Below are 21,748 nucleotides of genomic sequence, written 5' to 3'. Positions count from 1 at the left end.
CTGACTAAAACTAATCTAATAAATTACAGCTTGTAGCTACTAAGTCTGCAACTAACAAGACGGTGTTTGTTCTGACGATCGGGAACAGATATGTTCTGAAGTTTCTGTCTCCTCTTCACAGAAGCGACAATTAGGATCACTTACTTCGATCTTTTGTAGATGGTATTTGCAGGGGCAGTATCCAGTTATTAGATCGATGTACATGTTGAGACCAAATAGTTGCTGGATTTTCTTAGGGTTTATCATGACGAGTCGCTTGCATTGGCTTTTATGGGGAAGTACATTCCAGTTTGAAGTGATTCGAGTGACCATAATTTCACTCAGATGCATTTTACAGAGCAGCAGAAATCGAAGCAGATTCCGCCGAATGACTCAGGGCCAAGGAACAACCATACTTTGCTCCAGAAACAGGAAGCACAATGATTTGGTTTCATTAAGTCCAAGTTATAAGAAAAATAATATGTACAATCAACGAGTTTCATTTTCAGATTAATTTTATTTTGTGATGCAGATTCAAGTAAACTGCAAGGCGGCCATCTTTGTATTCAAGTGATCTTATTCACTTGAATACTTCATAGTTTGGTTAACCAGATATAAATAACGACGATGCTGGACAAGAAGAGCTATTTTCTACAAAAAGGGATTATGAGTTTCCCAAGCAACACACTTGGACATTAATAAGTTCCTGTAATTTGTATGCAACTATATCGAAAGTTATGCCATTTGAACCAATCGTCATATTAACGACTAAATTACAACTAAAAAAGCGCAAGAGGTGTGCAAAGACCTAAATATTCCCACGCCTTCCGATATTCAAAGTCAATTCAACTGAAACAAAAATGCATTTTCACCCCACATTCCCAACAGCTGCCCGGGGGATTTTAGATTCAATTTTCATCGTAGGGTCTACCTACCTCACGCGCGGCATATTGGAAGCAACAAAAATCGCACCATTCGTTATTGACTTAGTTTTTATAACCCATCATCGTCCGGTGGTGGCCGGGTGCGATCGTGTTGCAACGCGTTAGGTCCGGTCGGTGTGATGCAATTTCAATTACGCTTGGGACAACGATGGGTAATAAACCCGAAAGAATGATATGGAACCGCGACATCATATTGATCGCGCTGGAACAAAGATTGTTTATTTTTGTTTCGAAATCAAGGCGCCGAATTGGCCGGCTAAGGTTCTGAACTCAGGTGAACCTTAGCTGGAATGTTCTGAAATTGAGACACCGTATTGGCGGCATACGGCGCCGGACTTGTTTTGCACTCGATTTGTTTTGACTTCGAGTAAAAGAATGTGGAGTACAATTTCAACCAACATCCGTGGCCGGGACCCGGCTAGGGTTCATTGTGCACAAGCAAGGGTACATTTGAATAACAAGGCGGTTGCTTTGTTTTGAAGAATTTGGTGCCAAATTCCAAAGACGATGAGGATGATGATGGTGACGATGATGATGATGGGGAGAATGATAATGACGTCGATGGTGGGGTTCAATTCTTTCACACACCCAAGCCTTGTATACGCTCAAGTGAGGCGGGGCTAGAAGATGTAGGCCTTTGTGTAAAGATTCTCAGTAGGTTTTGTGCGAACACGCCCAAGTCGGGCGTGGTTAGGAGATTTAAGTTTTTCGTTGGCATTAATATTCTTGGTAGGGCTTGGGATACGCCCAAGATAGAAGAGTCGTGATGTTTTCAAGAAGAGAAGGATTTTAATCACGATGAGGACAAGTAGGATAGGTAGAGGTCTAGGTTTTGGACTTATTAGTATTTTCATTTGGTAGGGTTTTTGGATACGCCCAAGTTGGTTCGGGCATTGTTAGGAATTATCATGACATCTTCGGCAAGACGAGAATGATCGTAGGAATTTTAGACACGCCCAAGCTGGTTCGGGTATTGCTAGGAAATTTTGGCTATAAATACGGAGGCTTTGGCTTCAGTCGGGGCCAGTTGTCGAGAGTTCGGTGACAACGTTAACGCAGGCAGCACATCGGATAAGTCTTGAGCTCCCATGTGGGACACCTCTAGATACTGTCCTAAGGCTGCAGGTAGGACTTAGTAGTGGTCAAGAAGAAGGTAGAAATGTTTCTAGATTGTTAAATTTAGTAGTTCGGTGAAGAAATACAGAAAGGTGATATAAGAAAAAGTGAATCGTTGTAATATAAGTTAAGTGATGGTTTGTGATACTTCAATATAGTTTATTAAAAAGATATAGTCGGACTGTTATGAAATGAAAGATATCACATTCCGTGTTGTGTTTAATGCAGCCCCTGGACGGTACAGGGCGCTTCATATGGTGACAGCGAAAAACTGTTCGACAATTAGAACAGCGGGACGTCAATTTTCTGACTGGAAGAAGAAATCAGTGTCAAAATCAGTGCAAACCATAAACATTGAACAGTTTTGAACAATTGAGAAGAAAACAATGTTACAGACTGGATGGAAAAGATGAAATTCGTGGCAGCGCAAGTGATAGTGGAATACAACGTAGCACGGAATTGGAAATGGCAACGCAACAACCTGTGTATGGAACCGAGAGTCTGGACCAATGGACATCATTCAGCCTGCATTATTTGATGGTATCGTGAGTATTAACCTTTTTAATGATTAAGTGTTTTGAGATGGTTTAAATTTTTGTGAGTTGGTTTGAAATGATGAAAAATTTTTACGATATAAACAAAAACATTTTAATTGAAATACTGTTGTGGGAAAAAATAAAGAAGTTATTCAAAAAAATTATAAAAAAAGGAAATCATAGTGATTTTCAATAAATAATGGAAAAATATAACAATAATAATGATTTCAAGAAGAACAAGTGAATGAAAAATACGAACAAATAACACTAGTTAACAAAATTAAAGGAAAGTCGCGGACTTCTGTTAACGATTAAAATTATTGATGCATAATTACGTGCTTATTTTGAGACCGTGTTTAGAACAAGGAAACTAAGAAGTACAGTTTTTTTTTTCAATTATACAAGACAATCGCAACCAAGTTTTTTTTTTGAATTTACTAAAATTTAAATATCTCAAGTTACAATTCACAAATTTTCAATATTTTTTTGCAATAATAGGAAGCTGAATGTAATATGTTTTGAACATCTGATTTTTTTTTTCGTCAGATTGGATATTGATAAGTGTAAGGAACAATCGTCTTAAATTTTAGCAAAATATTCAATAAATCAAGATTTGTATTTTTCTTTCAAAAAAAAAAAATCTTTATCAGTTGTAGCAATGTTGATTCAAAATCGCCAGCTTTGTACGGGATATCGGAAATATTTCCAGCTCTACTGTATTTTTTTTCCCTTATGCTTTCGAACTTAGGGCATAATTTTACACTAAACATGATTTTCAGATGTAAACTAGCATTACAATGGAATGGAATCAATCAAAAGTTGAAAAAAAATAATAATTTTGTACTATGCAGCAGACCGGCGATAATAAGGTCGTGTTAATTTGAATTAAAAAAAAAAATCAGTAAAAATATCAACATAAAAATGGCCACGAATACAATGGATGAAATAGGCAACAATAGTGGAGCGAACAACGCTAGATTTGAATTTCCAATAAATTTTGCTATACAGTGTATTCCAGAATTTCATGGTAGTGCATGTGAATTAGATGCTTTCATATATCAAATAAATTGTTTTTTGAAACCCATAAAACGGATAACTGATGCTAGGGAAAGGAAAAATGCAGAAACCGTACTCATTCAAATTGCACTGTCTAAACTTAAAGGCCCAGCAGCGTTAAAATTTAAAAACATTCTTGCAAATACTTGGGATAAAGTGAAAGATAATCTCCAAAAAGAATTCGGAATTAGTTTACAATTGGAAGAACTGTTTAATAAAATAGAGACCCTTGAACAAGGCAAGTGTGAAAGTTTTAAAAACTACAAAGATCGCGTTCTTCAACTTAAGAGGAATATTGATGAATTCGAAAAAGATTATATTAAAGATCCTACAATTGAGTCATACGCTCAAAGACATTTAAGAATACATTTTCTAGCGGGATTGGAAGATATAAATTTGAAAATTTTTGCAAAAACGAAAAAAGAAGACTCATTGGAAGATTTGGTAGATTACCTACAAGAAGAATGCATCGATGTGGAACAACAAGAACGCATCGAGCAGAGATTGAGGGATTCCCACACTGCAGAATTTTACAGGCAACAAAATGAAAAACAGAAATTCAGTAATCCACAATGTATTGATCACAACTTCCATTACGATAAAAGTAGATTCAACCAGAGCGAAATAGGTTATGAAAAAGATTTTAACAATTATAGATATCTAGGACAACAAGAAATTTATCGTGGTGATTACCAGATGCCTTATTGGACCAACAGAAATTTTGATGAACGCAACATGGGAATTCAAAACAATAACATTTGCTATGATGAGCGAAAAAACTAAATAACCGGAGGTTCGTTAATTGCGTCCGATCACTCCGTCAATCAGAAAATAATTTAGAAAGGCGCTTATATGCTGCAAGTAATAAGAAAATGATGCCCATGAACATAAATAAGAGTTATAACATACCACAAAAACAAATGGTTCAATTTGATAAATGCATTCCAGCACAAGAAAAAGTATTTATACATTGGACGGGCAATAATCAATTTATGTTAAATATGCCCACTGTAGAAAGACCATACACAAAAATCAATTACATGATAGACACAGGCTCACAACTAAACATATTAAGATGGGATGCAGCCCCTAGAATCGGAGCAACAGACATAGATTATTCTGAATCTGAAAAGTTTTTGATTTCGGGATTCAATGGAAGTCAAACAAGAACGCTCGGATCTACTGAAGTTAGTTTAATAATTGGGAAGTCCAAGTATAAGATAAAATTTTATTTAGTTCACCACTTAAATGTACATGGTATCATAGGAGCAGAATTTTTGAAACAGCATACATTATATATTAGCCAGAACTTTGATTACATAGCCCTACGCAAACCAGATAGTGTAGAATATAATATTAACAATATTACAACAACAAAGTACGTAATGGTATCAGATAAATCTTGTCAGACTGATCTACAAGATAATAGTAATTGTATACAATATGATAACAATGACAAAAGCTGTCAAGTAAATTTTGATATTGATGAAGTCATACATGATGAAATAGTTACACAGCCAATCGTACCGAAAAAAGATTATTCATGCAATATGTGCCTTTATGAGAAGTATTATGAGGACGAGGAATGTATAAATCAACATTTTGATGAAGAATATTATAATAATGGATGTTACAATAAGAATGTAGAGGCCGGGAATCAATATACGCCGGAGGATTTAGATTCAAACCAAGATCTAAGTTTGACAGATAATTTGAATTATGAACAAATACAAGGTAAAAATCGTATCGAAAAATTGCTAGATACAATTGATTTGAAGCATTTGAAAAGCGCCAATTACGACGCAGTGGAAAATATAATGGCAAGGTATAGTGATGTATTTTATTTGAAAGGGGATCACCTGACAGTAACAGATGCAGCAGTACATGAAATTGAAACATCGACTAATGTTCCAATAAATAAAAGGCAGTATAGGTTCCCTGAATCAACGAAGAAACAAATTAATGAGGAAGTTGAAGAAATGCGTCGTCAAGGGATTATTAGGCCCAGTAAAAGTCCTTGGAATGCGCCTGTTTTATGCATACCAAAGAAAGATCTAGACGAAGAAGGAAACAAAAAGCATAGAATTGTAGTAGATTTTAGGGCATTGAATTTGATAACTAAACCATTTGTGTATCCGATTCCACAAATAAATGAAATATTGGATAGCCTAGGTGATAGCAAATACTTTTCAACAATCGATCTAAAATCGGGATTTTATCAAGTTCCTATAGACCCAAGAGATGCTGCAAAAACTGCATTTTCTACACCCAAAGGTCATTTTGAATTCACGAGAATGCCTATGGGGCTTAGAAACAGTCCCTCGACTTTTCAAAGACTGATGAACACAGTTTTATTTGAAATTGAAGATGTTAAAGCAATCGTTTATTTGGATGATATCATTGTTTTTGGAAGAACAATTCAAGAGCATAACGAGAATCTGATTAAAGTTTTGAAAGCTCTTCGTAAACATAATTTAAAAATAGAACCAACAAAATGCCAAATTTTGAAAACCGAATTAAATTTTTTAGGACATACAGTTGATAAAAATGGTATTCGTCCGCTTGATGGTAATATTAAGGCTATACGAGAAATGCCAATTCCAAAAACTGTAAAAGGAGTGCGATCATTCCTAGGAACAGTTAACTTTTATGGTAAGTTTATACCAGGAATTGCAGAAAAACGAAAACCTCTGAATGATCTATTGAAGAAAAATGTAAAATTTAACTGGACCTCAGAGTGTCAGAAAGCATTTGAAGAATTGAAAAACTTTTTAACGTCTGACTCTTTGCTAGTGAGACCAAATTACAAGGACACATTTGTTTTAACGATAGATGCCAGTGAATACGCTATTGGGGCAGTTTTATCGAATGAAAAATCAATTGACAGACCCATAGCTTACGCTAGTAGGGGACTTATTGGAGCAGAACGAAAATATCATACAATTGAGAAAGAATTACTGGCCATAGTATGGGCAGTGAATTATTTCCGTCATTATATTTACAATCAGAGATTTATTGTTTACACAGATCATAGACCATTGATCTCAATATGGCATCTAAAAGAAACTTCATCAGTCCTCACACGTTTGCGTTTGAAATTGCAAGGATTGGAATGCGATATTCGATACAAACAAGGAAAGGATAACGTTGTAGCGGATTTTCTCTCTAGGTTAAATCCAGACAATGAATCAGAAGAGCAAAGTCATCCAGCCGATGAAATTAAAACCGCAAAGTCGAAATTAATTGCTGTGGTCACACGACAGCAAAAGAAATTAGCAGAACAAGAAAACGTATCCAACCCAAAGCACCGCGACCGCGATCTTCCAAACAAACAGCTGATGGAAAAAGACACCGTTCCGTGCCGCAGTAACGGGAGCGCGATCGCTGACCGGGACCATGAAAGCGAGGGAACCAAAACAAAAACGCAAAAGATGACCTATATGAATGATAGCGTAAATAATAATTGCACGGGTTCTGACCTACGAGCATGCCTACGCGGCATAAACAAGGTGTCAAATTCACCTCCAGCAAGTACGAGTGCGATATCGGACGAGGCTGAAGTTGAAGAATCCATTATGGCCGACGTTTTGGATTTATGCAATTAAACGCACACCAATGATACATTTGCAGCAAGCGCATATGATGAATTTTTAGAGATGTCCAAGAATAATCCAATTGATGTAAATCGATTGAAAATTTCTAGGAATTTGAAAAGTGCAGATGCTGATTGTAACATTGTAATTTTGAATAGCAGATCAGCATTTAATGAAATTTAAAAAATTATTGATTTACCCCATGGACTGAAAGATTTTTGCGAAGATGGAGTTGTTTCTATTCCAGATAGTAATTTATTCGGAATTATTGTGGAAGGCAAAAGTAATTCAATGATTAATACCAAAACATTCTTTTACAAACTTAGCAACTGCTTCAATCAAAATAAAACGCCGATAACAGCGTCCAAAAATATTCATTTGATTTCGTTCAGAAAGATTAAACAATTTGAAGTACTTGAGATGATTCAATTTTTAGCTTTGAAAAATCAAATTACGTTAAGCCTTTATAACGCAGATTCGGAACGCACTGAAGTACGTAATGAAGATATCGAAACAATTCTTCGAGAGTTCCATGATGCTCCTTTAGGCGGACATGTTGGAGCAAGGCGAATGCGGAAACGCATTGGTCTCATTTTTAATTGGAAAAACATGAGAAGAGACATCGAGAATTACGTAAAACAATGTGATTCATGTCAGAAAAATAAAATTTGTAAATCCAACAGAATTCCGTTAAAAGTAACTACAACGTCATCCGAGCCATTTGAAAAATTATATATGGACATTGTTGTTCTCCCAGAATCTGAATGGGGCAACAAATACGCGCTGGTCATGCAGGACGACCTTACAAGATTTTTGGTAGTAGCTCCAATGGACAATCAAGAAGCGGAGACTGTATCTAAAACTTTTGTCGAAAAATTCATTTGTAAATTCGGTTCTCCGTTGGAACTGGTGACAGACCAAGGAGCAAATTTCATGAGCAAGTTTTTTAAACACGCATGTAAAATTTTGAAAATCAAAAAAATCAATACAAGTGCTTATCATCCACAAGCCAATCTAGTAGAACGATCAAACAGAGAATTGAAAATATATTTACGACAATTTGTCGGAGGAAACCCGCAACAATGGGACCAACATCTGATTATTTTACTTTTGAATGTAATACTACAAATAATAGCTCAACCAGATACAGTCCGTTCGAACTTTTATATGGAAGAAAGGCATATATACATCCATATACACTCCAACTGATTCAGATATAACATATAATGACTATTTTTGCGAAATGAAACAAATTCTTAAAAATTTGCATGAAAACGCCAAAAGAAATTTGATTATTTCCAAAGAGAAACGTAAAATTATTTATGACAAGAATACCGAAGAATGGCAACCTATGTGGGGCGAATTGGTTTTAGTTCAAGCAATCCCAACAGGAACAGGTCAAAAACTTCAAAGTAAATGGAGAGGCCCATACGCAGTAGTTGACCTACCCAGCGAACAAACCACAATTATTAAAAATGGGAACAAATTTGAAAAAGTCCACAATAATAGGTTAAAAAAGTATAATGATTGATTAGCTATGCGTAGTCGTCAATGTATAAATTGATGTAAGTATTGAAAAACCAATTATTTCCTAATTACGAATGATTTTTGTAAATATTAGTTACTAAATATGTTGTTAAAAAAAAATACCATAGGAATAATATGTTAGGATAGAGGCTTGCGTAGGATAGCTAGGAATATTAATTGAATTATTATATTAAATAAACAATTAACATATATAATTGTAGTAAGGTTCACAACAAAGCGGTTAACGATTGGAGAGCATACGAATTAACTTAATTGAAATTATATCGTAACAACTTAAAAGGAATTGATAAAAAAATAAAATTAAAAAAAAAAATGATGATAATAGCAATAAATAAATAAATAAACTTTATGAGAATATGGAGAGACATAAAGAAATGATGATGATGAATGAATCAGGATAATGAAAATAAGTTTTCGGGAAATTTTGTACAGCTGAATTATAACAAAAATGCGTCCATCAATTCGGCATGAGTTTGAATGCAAGAACGATTTGAATGTACCGAAGAGCTGAAAAGGGGTAATTTGGGATGAGGAAAGATAACTAAGCAAATGATTAATTGATAAAGATATATAGAAATTGGGAATGAAGAATTGGGCAATTGATATATTGGGAATAATATGATGGGAAATACAAAGTAATCTTGAAAGGGGAAATATCATTGGGGTATATCGGGTAACAATAGCGGGAAATGTATAAGAAGAACAATAATAACTGGAGAGATTCTTGAATAAAGAAGCAGCTATATTTAACGTTAATACATATGGAATACATAATAAATGAGGTTTGAACAAACAAACAAAAGACATAAATTGTAGATTGAGAGTATTAATAATAAAAAGAAACAATGACAACAACCGAACGATTATTCTCTGAAATGATAAAGCAAAACGGATTAAACAAAAAAAAAAAAAAAAACAACAATTTAGAAACAATTTAGACCCTAATGCAACTACGGAGGACGCTCCTATATAAAATGGCCATGTTACATAACATTTTTGAAAGTATATACGAGATCGGATGAAAATTGAATGATGAGGACAAGGGAGGGCCCCCCAGAATGCTTGTGAATGTTGAGTGTGAATGATGAATGAATAACTAATTTGAAAAAAAAAAAATAATAATATGTGAATGAAAAATGAAGTAATATTTATAGATTCGGAATCATTAGGTTGCGTCAAGAAACAAAAACTAGAAATTAACATAAATATATTTATATTTTATCAAATCATGAATTAAACACAAGATCTAAGTCTCGTTGCAGGTATCCATCCAAAAACCTTATTCGGTAAGGGGGAGAAGTCGTAGCAATAAGGCGATCAAGCCGAGCCTGCGAAAGGAAACGGAGCAAACAGGAATTGAAAGAAAACGCACTGGAGAGAATTCTGTAGTGAGATTTTTTGGAATTGGTAATACAGATGTTTATAGTGATCCTGCAAAAGCTTTCCATTGCTACAACTCACATATTAATATTTTACGGTTTTTGAAAAAAAAAACAGTTTATGACTATTAAGAAAAGTAACGGTAACAGAGCATGATTAATGTAATGGTGCAGTTTTTTTTAATACTATTGTAAAGGTTATATTTTACACATACAAGAAACACAAATAATAATAACACGAAGACTAAAAGTTCAGTTTGACATGGTAGATCAATATTTTATAAATCGATGGTTTCGACAGAATTAAAAATACAACTTCCTCGAGAGATGACGCGGGAGGACAAGACAAGAAGGCAACATCTGGCGAGAGCAATCAGAGGAGCAGTTCAACGGTACCTCTATGAAAACGTACCACAGTCCATTGGTACGATGACGAGAAATAACAGATCGGATGGAAAGTTGAAGGTCAAAGGTGCTGGTATGGCGGAGGAGAGAATTCAGCGAACATAATTTTATCACCGGAGACGATTCAAGGTCAACTCGGGTGGCACATCGAGACAAATATTATTGTACATCTGCGAATCTGCTAATATGAACCAACACAATGCAGAGCATCGGGAAAAACAACAACAACAACAGCAACAACAACAATTCATACAGGCATAGGATGAGAGAAGGACGTCTTCAAAGTTTTCCAAATTAACCGACATAATGTAATGTTCACCAATCGCATTACATTCACCATTGGAAAAGCACTTACTCAGTGCTTCATACAACAACAACAACAACAATTAACAGTAACCATAACCAGGAATGCAACATTTCGACATCATCAAAAGCTTTGGAAGTTAAGTCAACTAATTACAAACTCTTTAAAGAGTGTGCAACAGTTCCACAATTTGCACCAGGTCAAAGACAACAATATTCGCATCACTATTGAGATTGATCCAATACCAACAAAATTCAGAAGGAGGGCGATAATTAATCAACCACAACACCGTAAACGACAATGATAAACAATCCAGTTCGGAAGGCACTTTTTCGAGAAACAACAGAAAGCAACAGTAAAACTAGTTCTTCTGTCTGCAAACGACAGCGCGGAAATTACCAGCAGGGAAATACGATTCAACCGAGGAAATATCCGGATACCAAAACTTCATGGTCACGTCACCATAGGAGACGACATCAACAGAATCAACTACATCATCTTCAAGACAAACCAGTACAACAGAGAAGCAACGATACCATTCATCTGAGACGTGAAACTAACCAATTGATCTGGGCATTTAACAAGAAGAGGCAAATATCAATGGCAGACGAACAACCCCTACGACGAATCAAGAGGAGCAGCAGCGAGTACCAATAAAATCAGTCTCTTGAGGAAGAATGTAAGAGAGTTAATACAAAATTTAATGTTTATTTGGGAGATTTAGATCAGCTAACTGTATTGGAAAACATTTTGAGACACTTTACAGGGAAAATGGAGATTAGTATAGCAGTTTCAGTTTATATATTAACAATCATCGTTAGCATCATCATTTAAATGCTGAGTTTTTTTTCGGGGGATACATTTTACCCACATACTTACATTTGAACGTGATTTTATACACGTTCAAACTCCGCTAAGTGGGAGGGCATGCAAAGACCTAAATATTCCCACGCCTTCCGATATTCAAAGTCAATTCAACTGAAACAAAAATGCATTTTCACCCCACATTCCCAACAGCTGCCCGGGGGATTTTAGATTCAATTTTCATCGTAGGGTCTACCTACCTCACGCGCGGCATATTGGAAGCAACAAAAATCGCACCATTCGTTATTGACTTAGTTTTTATAACCCATCATCGTCCGGTGGTGGCCGGGTGCGATCGTGTTGCAACGCGTTAGGTCCGGTCGGTGTGATGCAATTTCAATTACGCTTGGGACAACGATGGGTAATAAACCCGAAAGAATGATATGGAACCGCGACATCATATTGATCGCGCTGGAACAAAGATTGTTTATTTTTGTTTCGAAATCAAGGCGCCGAATTGGCCGGCTAAGGTTCTGAACTCAGGTGAACCTTAGCTGGAATGTTCTGAAATTGAGACACCGTATTGGCGGCATACGGCGCCGGACTTGTTTTGCACTCGATTTGTTTTGACTTCGAGTAAAAGAATGTGGAGTACAATTTCAACCAACATCCGTGGCCGGGACCCGGCTAGGGTTCATTGTGCACAAGCAAGGGTACATTTGAATAACAAGGCGGTTGCTTTGTTTTGAAGAATTTGGTGCCAAATTCCAAAGACGATGAGGATGATGATGGTGACGATGATGATGATGGGGAGAATGATAATGACGTCGATGGTGGGGTTCAATTCTTTCACACACCCAAGCCTTGTATACGCTCAAGTGAGGCGGGGCTAGAAGATGTAGGCCTTTGTGTAAAGATTCTCAGTAGGTTTTGTGCGAACACGCCCAAGTCGGGCGTGGTTAGGAGATTTAAGTTTTTCGTTGGCATTAATATTCTTGGTAGGGCTTGGGATACGCCCAAGATAGAAGAGTCGTGATGTTTTCAAGAAGAGAAGGATTTTAATCACGATGAGGACAAGTAGGATAGGTAGAGGTCTAGGTTTTGGACTTATTAGTATTTTCATTTGGTAGGGTTTTTGGATACGCCCAAGTTGGTTCGGGCATTGTTAGGAATTATCATGACATCTTCGGCAAGACGAGAATGATCGTAGGAATTTTAGACACGCCCAAGCTGGTTCGGGTATTGCTAGGAAATTTTGGCTATAAATACGGAGGCTTTGGCTTCAGTCGGGGCCAGTTGTCGAGAGTTCGGTGACAACGTTAACGCAGGCAGCACATCGGATAAGTCTTGAGCTCCCATGTGGGACACCTCTAGATACTGTCCTAAGGCTGCAGGTAGGACTTAGTAGTGGTCAAGAAGAAGGTAGAAATGTTTCTAGATTGTTAAATTTAGTAGTTCGGTGAAGAAATACAGAAAGGTGATATAAGAAAAAGTGAATCGTTGTAATATAAGTTAAGTGATGGTTTGTGATACTTCAATATAGTTTATTAAAAAGATATAGTCGGACTGTTATGAAATGAAAGATATCACATTCCGTGTTGTGTTTAATGCAGCCCCTGGACGGTACAGGGCGCTTCAGGTGGAGCCAATATAAAACATCCATTCGTGATATAAACGGTTTTATTACGCAATCGAATTATAACCAAGATACAACTTATAGTCGACTTACAAACTGTGACCGGTTCGACAACTAGTCAGCTAGTCACCACATTCGTTACTGCCAGTGACTATGCACCCATAGTTTCGTTCAAGTGATCAATAATTATGTGCACAAATATACCGCAAAAAAGTCTGACCGAGCACGTCAATTTGTTTGCCGCTCCAGATTTATCGGTAAGTCATGCATTTTGGCTCCGTATTCCCAACGCGCCTCAGTCTACCTATCATTTTGCGAGTGAAAATTTAGACATTTGTGTTAAAAATCCACTCGCCATATTGCTTTGACGGAGTACATTTCAGCAGCTTATTTAATGCACCCGTAAAATGCTGAAAGTTAATTGTAGAATTTAGAAAGATACTATTTACTAAATCATGTATATGGGAATCCGTATTGACAAAGTACAACAATGCTGCAAGCGGTACACGGAACCGCCAAACTACCCAAAATTGGATTCTTTTGACGCAATCCCATAGTTCGGCCCAATAAGTCAACATTTGCGTGAATCGATTAAACTTATGCTAGGTAAACTGCCTTTACCTCTAGCTAAGAATATACTCAAGAGTAGGTAAATTCCACCCAAGACCCCCTTCATTTAACCCAAATTTGGGTAAATCTACATTAACCCAAAATTGGCTTATTGGCCTGAAGGACCCCCGTTGGATAGGCACATCTTCGTTTATTTACGACAACATCGGTGGGGGAGAGAGGAAAAACAACCTAAAAAATTTGATATACTCATTTTAGGGTAAAATCGACCCAAAATAAGGTAGTTTATATTTTCCGTGTAGGAAATAAATAACCAAAAAAGCAGGCACTTGGACGTGTACTTCCCATTTACGTCGACAAGGGGCTGTCCATTTATTACGTAAGGAAAATTTCACGTTTTTTGTAAAAAAAAAAATGTAAACCCATTGTAAAATTTGTCCTGGGAAACTCCTAATATTTTTGTACGTTACGTTAGATTTTTCAAACCCCCATGTATTCCCAGTGATAGGTACCAGTCGTTCAGTACTGCGAAAATGAGGCTTTTTTTATTGAGTCATTATTATACTTCCAATCAGATCTTTTTTTCTATTTTACCACTTTAAGTCTATAAAATTTGGAATATGTCGATAAATTTATGAAGAAAAAATTACATTTTATTTGTACATGATTTCAAAATTTTTGAAACATTTTGTTTTTTTATAGTGCATTTTATATTTTTCACGATCACAAAAACTTTTTGCCGCACATTTTGGAACTTCTACCTCTCCTGTCAAAATTGTTCGTTATGTTCTAAATAAGTTCCAGGCGCAACATGTTTATAACAATCAGAATCAATGTTTTGGTTGATTTGGTTTGTAAACGGTTGTAACTAAGATTCGTTGAAACAATAATATTATACTTCAGTTACAAATTGGTTTCGCAAGTTCCGACTAACGATGACGTTTGTTTTCATTTTGCTAGTTGTTATAAAAAAGTTATACCTCAGTTTGGCATTACCAACAGGATTTTAATAGGTTTTAATTTGTTTGTTTCATGAAAACTCAGTTGCAACATGTTTGCAACGATGATCATTTCCATTTTAGTTGCAGGTGCTACTTGGGTTTCCTATTTCATTAACTACATAAAATATGAAAAGTGAGTTTTAAAAATAATTTGTTGATTAGATTCTTCCAACATTCAAAAAATAAGAGTTTTGGAAACAAATATTCAATGTTGAATTCCGGAATGAATACTTAGTAATTTATGTAACAAGTTGTAAAAAGTTGATTTTTCTCAGCACGAATACGAAAAGTGCTGAAAAAATCGAGTTTTGCAACGAGTTAAATACAACATTTTAAGCGACTATTTTTCATTATGCAAGTCGTTTCAGTTGCATAATGAACCAGTGCGGAAAAGTTGGCCATTATGATACCGAAAGGATTTATATAAAATAGAAATTATGATACGGAATTGTATAAGGGATTTTTTTTTATTATCGTACGGGTTTCGGTCGAAGGGTCTCAGATTTTCATGATGTATTTTCCACAGGCAGGGCTCATGAATATACCTATGAACAAAAAAAATGAGAAAAATCAGGGTCGCCTATTTTCCCGGAGAACTTAGGTGGATTTTTTTTTGTTTTTCCCTGACACTACTTACTTTGAAAAATCATAACTCAAGAACGAAGCATCGTAGAAACAATGTTTTTTTTAGAAAATGAAAGCAAATTTTCTTTTTTTTTCTCTTTTTCAAAAAAAATATGAGGTGAAAAAAGTTTTCCAGAAAATTTTCCACATTTGTGAAAATTCGTAAAGAAAAGCCGGAAAAACTATACCCAAACTCGTGGAAAATTTTCGAAAATATATTTTTGAGAAGGTTATTTTATAAGCTTTAATCGCTGAAATTTTTGGAATGCACTTTTTTTTCGTTTTCGAGTTATGACCAATTTTGTTGAAATTTTCTAAAAAAAAACTTTGTTTCTACGATGCTTCGTTCTGGAGTTATGATTTTTCAAAGTAAGTAGTGTCAGGGGAAAACACCTGAAACCAGGAGCATATGCTTATCGATACATCAGCTTTAGGATGCAGATAAATGTTTTGTTAAACTCTTTTGTTAAGGAATCAATGCTTATCGAATAAATTTCTTGTTAAACTTTTGAAAAGTGTTTCAATTTATCATTGTTAATACCGATCAGGAAAGTCGAACATTGACTACTTTCTCAATTGAAAAATCATTTAAACAGTAATGTGTAGAGCCGCGGTCACCAAAGTGCGGCCCGCGGGCCGCACGTGCTGTCCAGTTCTCTATGTTGCCGTAGAATTCCTTGCGATGTTTCTTATGGAAGCTGTTCTACTCCAGAAATAATCAAGAATAACGTGTTGAATGTTTCACAAATCGACCTAGGTGTTGCAAAACGAGCAGTTGAAAAAATGAGCCTGAGGATCACTGGTGTAGAGCATAATTTTAGTTCAGCTATCATTACCATTATTAAGCAACAATTCAGCAAGCTTGCTTGTTAGTGACTTGCAATTGTTAGTTGGGCTTTCAATATAGGGTAGGTAATCAAAAGTTGAACCAAATTGCGGCTTTCCGAAGTAGCGCAAATTTTGAGTGATTTTTTCTCCCACATGGAAATAAATTACTACGGCAAAATCTTATGTACATGAAAGCCACAGGTATAAGCTTTCTGTTAAGTGGTAAAAAGTTTGTATTTGCACCGAATTTCATTGAAAAATTCGATTATTCGTCAACAATGATTTTAATCTTAATTTGAACCATCGTAATCATAATTTGAACCAATTTTAATCTTAATTTGAACTACTGGCGGCAGCAGCTCGAGCATCTCCCACAACAGCCAATTTTGTGCTGAACAATAGAAAAACACATGAATCTGCTAATTTCCATAACTATTTTTCATTAGACAGTGGAATTTCAATTAAGAATGTTCTAAACTCTTCAGGAACTAGGAAACTAAATTTAGAATTTAAAATAATGGACAGGGCACAGTTTCATGGCTTTTATTGTTTTTCAAAATGTTTTACCGATTGAAGCTTATGCCTAAGCATGAATCATTATACTTTTGCTGATATTGAACATTAAAATCAAATAAACCTCTTCAAAATGACAAAAACTTTAAAAATCACGACAACAAAATAAAGGTATCGTATGAAATTTGATAGTTTGTATATAAAAACATAGAAATAATATGCTGTTATATAACTTTTAAACGACTTGTGCATGTTACCCCATCGATTGTCCATTTTACCCCCACCGATTTTTTTTTCACGCTTTTTTTAATGCACGATTTGGTGAAGAAAATAATCAAAGAAAACATTTTTTTAATGCAATCCCTCACAAGATTTCTAGAGTATACCATTACCTTCCATGTTACTCGGAAAAGCAGATGGATTTTGCCGCATTTCCACGGGACCAAACGACCAAAATGCTTAGGTTGTCCACTTTACTCCCACCACCCCTACAGAGAAAATGGCGAGCCGAACATTCAGCTAGTTGAGTTGACCCTCTTCCCCATCCAGGAGCTTGAGTTCAACGGGTAGTCTAAGTACTAGCCGAGCCTCCAGGGGAGAGTGAACAACTTAAGGCGGTAGCTGGTGGAACGCTTACTATTAGAGTGTACTCATGTACGCCCCCCCTTCTGGAAGTGATCCCTAACAGACGTACCGCGAAGGTAAGGAAAAGAGAGAATGAGTTTTTAGTGGGTCGATCCCCACATCACCCGAGGAACCACCTCTTGGGTATCTGATGCAGATTATCTCATTCTATAAATAAAGGGGTAGAACGGACAGCAGTGATTACGAAACCGCCCCCCCCCCGCGCTTGCGAGTCAGCCGCGTAGTCGCCGGCTAATAATAGGACTACTAAGCCCAATTCCAGGTTTCAAGGGACCAGTGCCGAGGAATGGGTGATCGAGGGAGTGAAAAAGATGCGTTACCCGGGTAGACGTGAATATCATAATCATATCTTAAAACGATCAAATTTTGATGTCATATCTTAATATGATATTGATGAGATATTCAAAAAGTTGCCAAATATCTGCTCAATAGCTCATCGTGATATGATTTCAAAATTAGTACTTAATTAGATTTTTGAAAAGCCTAGTGCAACCTGCTGTATAAATGTCGAAATTTCCCAACATTGCGCATAAAAACTATTTTGAGTTTTCAACTTTCATTATGCGCCGTCCCCAAATAACGTAACGCTTCAGGACTCAGGAGATAGGGGTTCGATAAATTCCGTAACGCTCCAGTGGAATAGGGAATACAGCCTAGCGTTACGACCCATACAAAAAAGTTGGAGTTATCATACAAAAGCACATTATGGATTCCGCCAGATCCTAATGAACCAACCATCGGTGCACCGAGTTCAAAAATATGGAATTTAGCGTTACATAATAAATAGATGTACCCTTATGTACACCACAAATTTTACAAACGAACACTGGGACAAAAAGAAAGTAGAAGTGGCCTTCATTTTTAATAAGCGGGTTTATGGATGCGGCAATCGAACAAAAAAAAAACAGAGTAATCGGCACAAACAATGCATATAATCGATATTTGCTTTTCTAAAAGGCATAAAAATATATACTGTTTTTATCTGATAGATTTCTTAATTCCAGTTTATAATTATTTTATTTCACTGTGAGTAAACCAGCAGAGGCTTTCCAATTGAGTCCGATGACAACATGAACTGGACCACGATGTCGAGCTTGCATTTGTGGTACGAATCCAATAAATGAATCACCGGACAATTTGAGACCTTTATCGGCCCGCTAAGCAAAATACGTCCATTTCGAAAAACGGACCGTTTGATTCTAGATTCAACAAAACATATAGCTGCAGACGACAAGCTTTTTGAGTTTCAACCAACGAATTGCGTAGCGATTCTGCCTCGGGTATACGAACAGACGACAGTCGTGACGACTACGATCTTCTAAATGTTTCCTAAGCTTTTCTGGGCGACAGTTCACAATAGAGCACGTTCAGAGAAGTACATACTAGATTTTTAGCTGATTTTTTATGGCTAGAAGGTAAATTCTCCGTTTCTGCAACGAAATTATGCAGGAGGCGTAGGTATTATGATTCCTTGCCTTATTTCGTGCTGTTGGAATAAAACTTTGGAAAACTTTATTGCAAGAAATGAAGAAAACAATAACACAGTTACCTAAAGTTTTGCTCAAACACCATTAGGTTAGGCAAGGAATCATAATAGCCAGGCTTTTGCGTCATTTCGTTGCAGAGATTAAGAATTTACCTTCTCACCATACAAAAATTCAGCTCATTACTACAAACTAGTACTTCACTGATTGCGTCATTGCGTCCTATTGGTGGAAATTCGTCCTGTTTTTTTAGGCGCAAAATAAACCAAACATGTTTCTACGCATGTCGTTTTTAAAGTTTAGATCACTAGCTTTGTTAACAATTCAGAGAAAGAGCATAATATGTGAAATCATCTAGAGAAAAGTACTCTCTTAGTTTAGGAAAATATACAATTCCTAATTGAGCCATATTTTCCATACCATCACGTCAGTTTGCAAATTTTGGGTGGAAACTGTATTAATATTCTGCAATAGAACATTTATCATTGAGAAATCTGAAAAATACTGCTCAAGATCAAAATTAGCTCTTCACATTTCCATCTGCAACATCCAGAATTAGAAAGATCTGAAAATAACTGCTCAAGATCAAAATCAGTTCTTTGACACATTCATCTATAACATCCGAAAATTGGAGGATCTGAAAACTACTATTCAAGATCATAATTAGTTCTTTCACACACTCATCTACAACATGGCGGGACCGAACCAACACAACCACCATGACTCGCAAACACCTTGGAAAACGTAGAACTTGATGCTCTTGTTACCTCCTACTTTCAGATATGAGTCGTAGTGCAGTGGTAATGTCACTGCTCATAAATCACAAGGTCATAAGTTCGATTCTGGTCGCGGCCATTTTTTCTTTTTTTTTTTACTCTAATCCATCTGTCAGGTCATTTTATGATATTGGTTAGATGTGCTACAGCCCAGATCTCCCCAGATATTAGTCTGATCTTATAACATCAAAATGAGATATTATTATGTTCTTCCCCATACTAATTTTTGATCTTATTTTTGATCTTTTATCTCTTATGTCAAACAAACCTATAGCTAATTATGATCTTGAGTTCACTGAGGAATATCAAATGATGATATTGTTCTGATTTTTACTTCTACTCGGGTAACGGAGCCTGCGCAGTATCTGCCCCCACAGTATTTCGTTCCTTACCGCGTTAATTCAGGGCTCTGGCGTGGTAGACCTTCTGCTAACCCCTTCGCGAGGAGTGGGTTGACTAGGTACAAGAAGAAGTGAGGAGTCAGAAGCAGGAAGCTGCGCACGCAGCGCCAGCGTGGGAGCTAGCCTGTCAGGGGTGATACAATGGAGTTGGTTGTGCAGCAGCTTGGCAAGATCATTGAGTTTGCAAAGCAAAGCAGAGATAACCGTACACATCGTAGTTGCTACTCCGTTATTGACCAGAACAATCGAAGTTGCACAGAGATTCAATGAATGGTGCTTGGGACTAGCTACACACTCTCAATGTGCACAATTCGAGAGATCAATATTTTAAAGTCAACCGGCCACCAGCACCGGCCACGTCCTTACGGTCAACGGGAAAGGAGAAGGGATGTTAGTTCGACAACCGTTGTTATTAGAAACCGTGGAATCCACATCATCCCCACAGTTGTCTCGGGAAGGAGTATTTGTTAGTAGGGTAGGGTAAGGTGTGGATCTAGGAGCCACCTTTGATAGGTGATATGATCCACTAGTTATATGGTAATACACGCCGCTGTCTCCATCCCTATTATGATTTATTTGGACGCGATAGTAAGGGTAATGCACATACGTCGCCGATCGTTTTATATTAAATGCGTCACTGCATTGATCGTTTACACAACCGTGAAACCCGATAACTCAACGTAAATACATATGTACAGATGGGTAAATTATTGGTTAAATTGGGAAAAAAATCCACAGCTCAGGTGAGATTTGAACTCACGACCCTTATTCGCTAGACAAGTGCTTTACCAACTAAGCTACCGAGCCAATTAATAAACCGGCAACTTAGTTGTCATAAGGTAATTCAAATCTCATCGATCTATATCATCTTCCCCTAAACCGCAAATATAACCATCTCTGTTGTACATACGTACGAAGAGCGAAAGCGATTTTATTTATTGAGTGAGTCGTTTTAGAGCATCTACCACTACGTAGTTATCCGAAGAATGCGAACGACGCGTTTGATCACCTTCCAGGTAGCAATTGTTCTTCCTCTACAAGTGGTTGGGGAAGCGGTGCCTGTAGGTACGATAGGCAAACAGTTTCAAACACAAACACTCGTTACTTTTCGTTTTTTTCCGCCGATCGATGCCACCCGATCGCAACTGCCACAAACACGCGTCATTTTAAACTTTTTCCTTCGAACAATGGCACCCGATCGCGATCTCCATCACAACTGCCCCAAACACCCTTGGCAAGATCATTGAGTTTGCGTTCACGATGTCCAACATAAGCAAGGACCTAAAACGGCCCTGTTGCGACTTCGTAAGTCGATGGACGATGCCAAGCAAGATCACGAGAGACTCGTGAAAACTGCAACAGGTGCAGAACCGGCGAAAGCAAAGGTTACAAAATCTACCCAGACGGAGGCCTTCGGAAGCCCAAAGTTGTGGCGGATGCGACCCAAAAGTTGTGGCGGATGCGACTGCTTTCGATAAGCACTCGCAGAAGCGGATGAGGCAGCCGTCAGGTGAGGAGCTGTCTGTCGGTGCCCGCAAGGCCAGGCGGATACTAACTCCGAAGGTCGACAGTAATGCCGGCATGTCGGACCCGAGCCAGGCGTCCC

At 37.0% G+C, this 21,748-nt stretch overlaps 2 protein-coding genes across 2 annotated transcripts in view; one reads left to right on the top strand and one right to left on the bottom strand.

Annotated features, from left to right (window-relative positions):
* The window catches only part of LOC134291783 (uncharacterized), a 320,651-nt gene extending 313,424 nt beyond the window's left edge, over positions 1–7,227 (top strand). The window contains exon 2 of the mRNA XM_062859979.1: positions 776–7,227. Coding sequence (XP_062715963.1) covers positions 3,497–4,414 — 918 coding nt within the window. The 5' untranslated portion in view covers positions 776–3,496 and the 3' untranslated portion in view covers positions 4,415–7,227. The remainder of the gene's footprint in view (positions 1–775) is intronic.
* The window catches only part of LOC109422636 (structure-specific endonuclease subunit SLX1 homolog), a 51,903-nt gene that overhangs the window by 15,760 nt on the left and 14,395 nt on the right, over positions 1–21,748 (bottom strand). The gene's annotated exons all lie outside the window — the stretch shown is intronic.

This window comes from Aedes albopictus, chromosome 3, assembly GCF_035046485.1.
Source record: "Aedes albopictus strain Foshan chromosome 3, AalbF5, whole genome shotgun sequence".
NCBI lineage: Eukaryota > Metazoa > Arthropoda > Insecta > Diptera > Culicidae > Aedes > Aedes albopictus.
This window is presented reverse-complemented; position numbering and strand designations above follow the sequence as displayed.